This window comes from Oryzias melastigma, linkage group LG24 (assembly GCF_002922805.2).
Source record: "Oryzias melastigma strain HK-1 linkage group LG24, ASM292280v2, whole genome shotgun sequence".
NCBI lineage: Eukaryota > Metazoa > Chordata > Actinopteri > Beloniformes > Adrianichthyidae > Oryzias > Oryzias melastigma.
Window position 1 is genome coordinate 4,936,248 of NC_050535.1, and position 2,897 is coordinate 4,939,144.

The 2,897-nt window shown below is 36.5% G+C and overlaps 1 protein-coding gene across 5 annotated transcripts in view; it reads left to right on the forward strand.

Annotated features, from left to right (window-relative positions):
- syt14b (synaptotagmin XIVb) overlaps nt 1-2,152 on the forward strand; it is a 15,475-nt gene extending 13,323 nt beyond the window's left edge. For 4 of the 5 annotated variants that reach the window (XM_024290557.1, XM_036210456.1, XM_036210455.1 and 1 more), the window contains one exon: nt 994-2,152. In XM_024290557.1, coding sequence (XP_024146325.1) covers nt 994-1,310 — 317 coding nt within the window. In that variant the 3' untranslated portion in view covers nt 1,311-2,152. The remainder of the gene's footprint in view (nt 1-993) is intronic. The other variant, XM_024290553.2, reaches the window with a different exon arrangement.
- The last annotated feature ends 745 nt before the right edge of the window (nt 2,153-2,897 follow it).

The window sequence follows — 2,897 nt, forward strand, 5'->3', positions numbered from 1 at the left end:
ATATATATACACATATATATACATGTATATATATATATGTGTATATGTATATATATATATATACATATATATATACACACACACACATATATATACGTATAAATATATATATATATATATCACAGTACGGTCTTGTGATATATATTGTGATACATGTAGTAATAATGCAGTATGTATCATGGTGCGGTCTTGTGATGTAATCGTGATACATATCGCGATACAGTATGCATCATGGTACAGTCTTGTGAAATATCGTGATACTTACTGTAATACAATATGTATAATAATAATTATTTGAAATATTTAAATGTTGCCTCAGTTAGTTTCAATACTAAAATAAAAAAACAATAAAGTTTAAATTTCACTTTTTAATTTTAAATTTAATTTGGACATTGGGATGTGGGGCGGCGCGGGGGGTTAAGGGAAAATTGCACATTTATTACTCTTTTCTCTTAGTTTTTGTAGATTTTGTCTCCAGGCGTGTAAATCTAATCAGAATATGTTCGAAGTTCAAGGATGTGTGAGTGTATATTAATGCTTTGAAGTACTTTATATATGTTTTCTCAAATGTATTTTTTAAAGGTTTTAAAAAAAATCTATTTGAGGCTTCCATCTTCTTTTTTTTCCCTATTGTAATTTTTTTCCAGTTTTTACTTATCAAAAAATTATCCAAACCATGACCATGACCTCAGATACAAGTTGCCTTTACCCAAACAAATTCATGGTGCTTTTATTTTGGTAAATTAAGACAATATAATATGTCCACAATCAAATATTTTTCATTATAAGAAAAGAAAAAGGTGGATAACAAAAGTAATAAATAAATAATAATTATATATGTCAGCATTTTAAATCAATACAAGTATCACGATTTATCTCCAAATTGATTTTTTTCTAATTGAGATAAATTCTGTTTTAAATGGTGAAGTCTTGTAATGCTCGTTTTATCCACTAGGTGGCACTGCCTCCCTCCTCTCCTTTCTTCTTTTGCAGACACCTATGTGAAGCTGACCATGCTGGACTCCAAGGGCAAAGAGATGTCCAAGTGCAAGACGGCCACGTGCCGCGGTCACCCCAACCCCACCTACAAGGAGACCTTCGTCTTCCAGGTGGCGCTCTTCCAGCTGTCCGAGGTGTCGCTGGTGGTGTCGGTGTTCTGCCGGCGGAGCAGCATGAGGCCCAGGGAGAGGCTGGGCTGGGTGTCCCTGGGCCACAACAGCAGCAGCGAGGAGCAGCAGGTCCACTGGACGGAGATGAGGGAGGCGGAGGGGCAGCAGATCTGCCACTGGCACACGCTCACCGACACATAGGACGAGCTGAACTTTCAGAAGAGCAAAGCTGCTGTTGTTGGATTCAGGTGTGAATTCACAGATCCACACGTTCAGGGTGGCTGTGAGGAACCAGTTCACTGGAATCGACTGCCTCTAATTACAGACTTTTCCATCTTTTCTCGTGATTCCGCTCACAGAAATCGTTTACAGAACAACGTCAAGACACTTCCCAAACTATTTCTGCCTTTCGATCTGGGACCAAAGAGCTCGGTCCGGCACTGGCAGACGTCTTCCTTCTGCTTCTGGGCTTCAGCTGTTACCAGCAAATCAACCGTAGCCTCTGTCCACAGAGAATGCAACGACTGTTAAAGGGCCTCCAACATGCTGCAACTATGTACAAGCTTTTTTCTACGGTGTGTTTACATTAACATGCTGTTATGCAAGATGTACTGTTGTTTTAGTATGTATCATGGATGGAGAACAGGGGTCCCCAAACTACAGCCCGCCTCCACATTTGGTCCGGCCCCCCAGCTGATCAAGACCCTCATAGAACGTGACTTTGTTTCCCCCTTTTGCAGTTTGAACTATGACAGGAGAGGATAGATCATTTATTGGTTCAATAGTGATTCACGTTATCTGTATTTCTTTATTATTATTATTTTTTGTATGTTTTTTGGATGTCCATAGCTCTTTAGCTCTTTAAGCTATTTATTTATGGTAGCTTTTTAGACCGTTTTGGCACTTACTATGGATTTCTAGGCTGTTTGGGGGTTTAGCTCATATTTTAGCCACAGGCTAACTGTTTTGGCAAATGTAGGATTTTTTTTAGTTTTTTAGGCAAATTTTGAGATAAGCTCATATTTAAGCTACATGCTAGCTGTTTTGGCTAATTTAGGATTTTTCCAGTTTTTTAAGCTAATTTGACATTTAGCTAATATTTCAGCTGCATGCTAGCTGTCTTGGCTAACCTTGATTTATTTTTAATTTATTTAGGCTAATTTGACATTTTGCTAATATTTTAGCCTAACACTAGCTGTCTTGGCTAAATTAGACATTATACCAGTTTTTTCAGCTAATTTAGCATTTGTTTCAGCTTCATTGTAACTGTTTTGGCTAATTTAGGCTTCTTTCAGAGTTTTAGGCTAATTTGGCGTTTAGCTAATATTTTAGTTTTATGCTAGCTGTTTTGGCAAATTTAGGATTTTTTTCAGTTTTTAGGCAAATTTTGAGATAAGCTAATATTTAAGCTACATGCTAGCTGTTTTCAGTTTTTTAAGTTAATTTGGTGTTTAGCTTAAATTTCAGCTACATGCTAACTGTTTTGGTTAATTTAGGCTACTTTCAGTTTTTTTAAGTTAATTTGACGTTTAGCTAATATTTCAGCTACATGCTAACTGTTTTGGCTAACTTTGATTTATTTTTCGTTTTTGTAGGCTAATTTGACATTTTGCTAATATTTTAGCCTTGTGGTAGCTGTTTTGGCTAAATAAGACAATTCACCAGGTTTTTTCTGCTAATTTAGCATTTAGCCAATGTTTCAGCTTCGTGGTAACTGTTTTGGCTAATTTAGGCTTCTTTTAGTTTTTAGGCTAATTTGGCGTTTAGCTAAAATTTCAGCCTTATTCT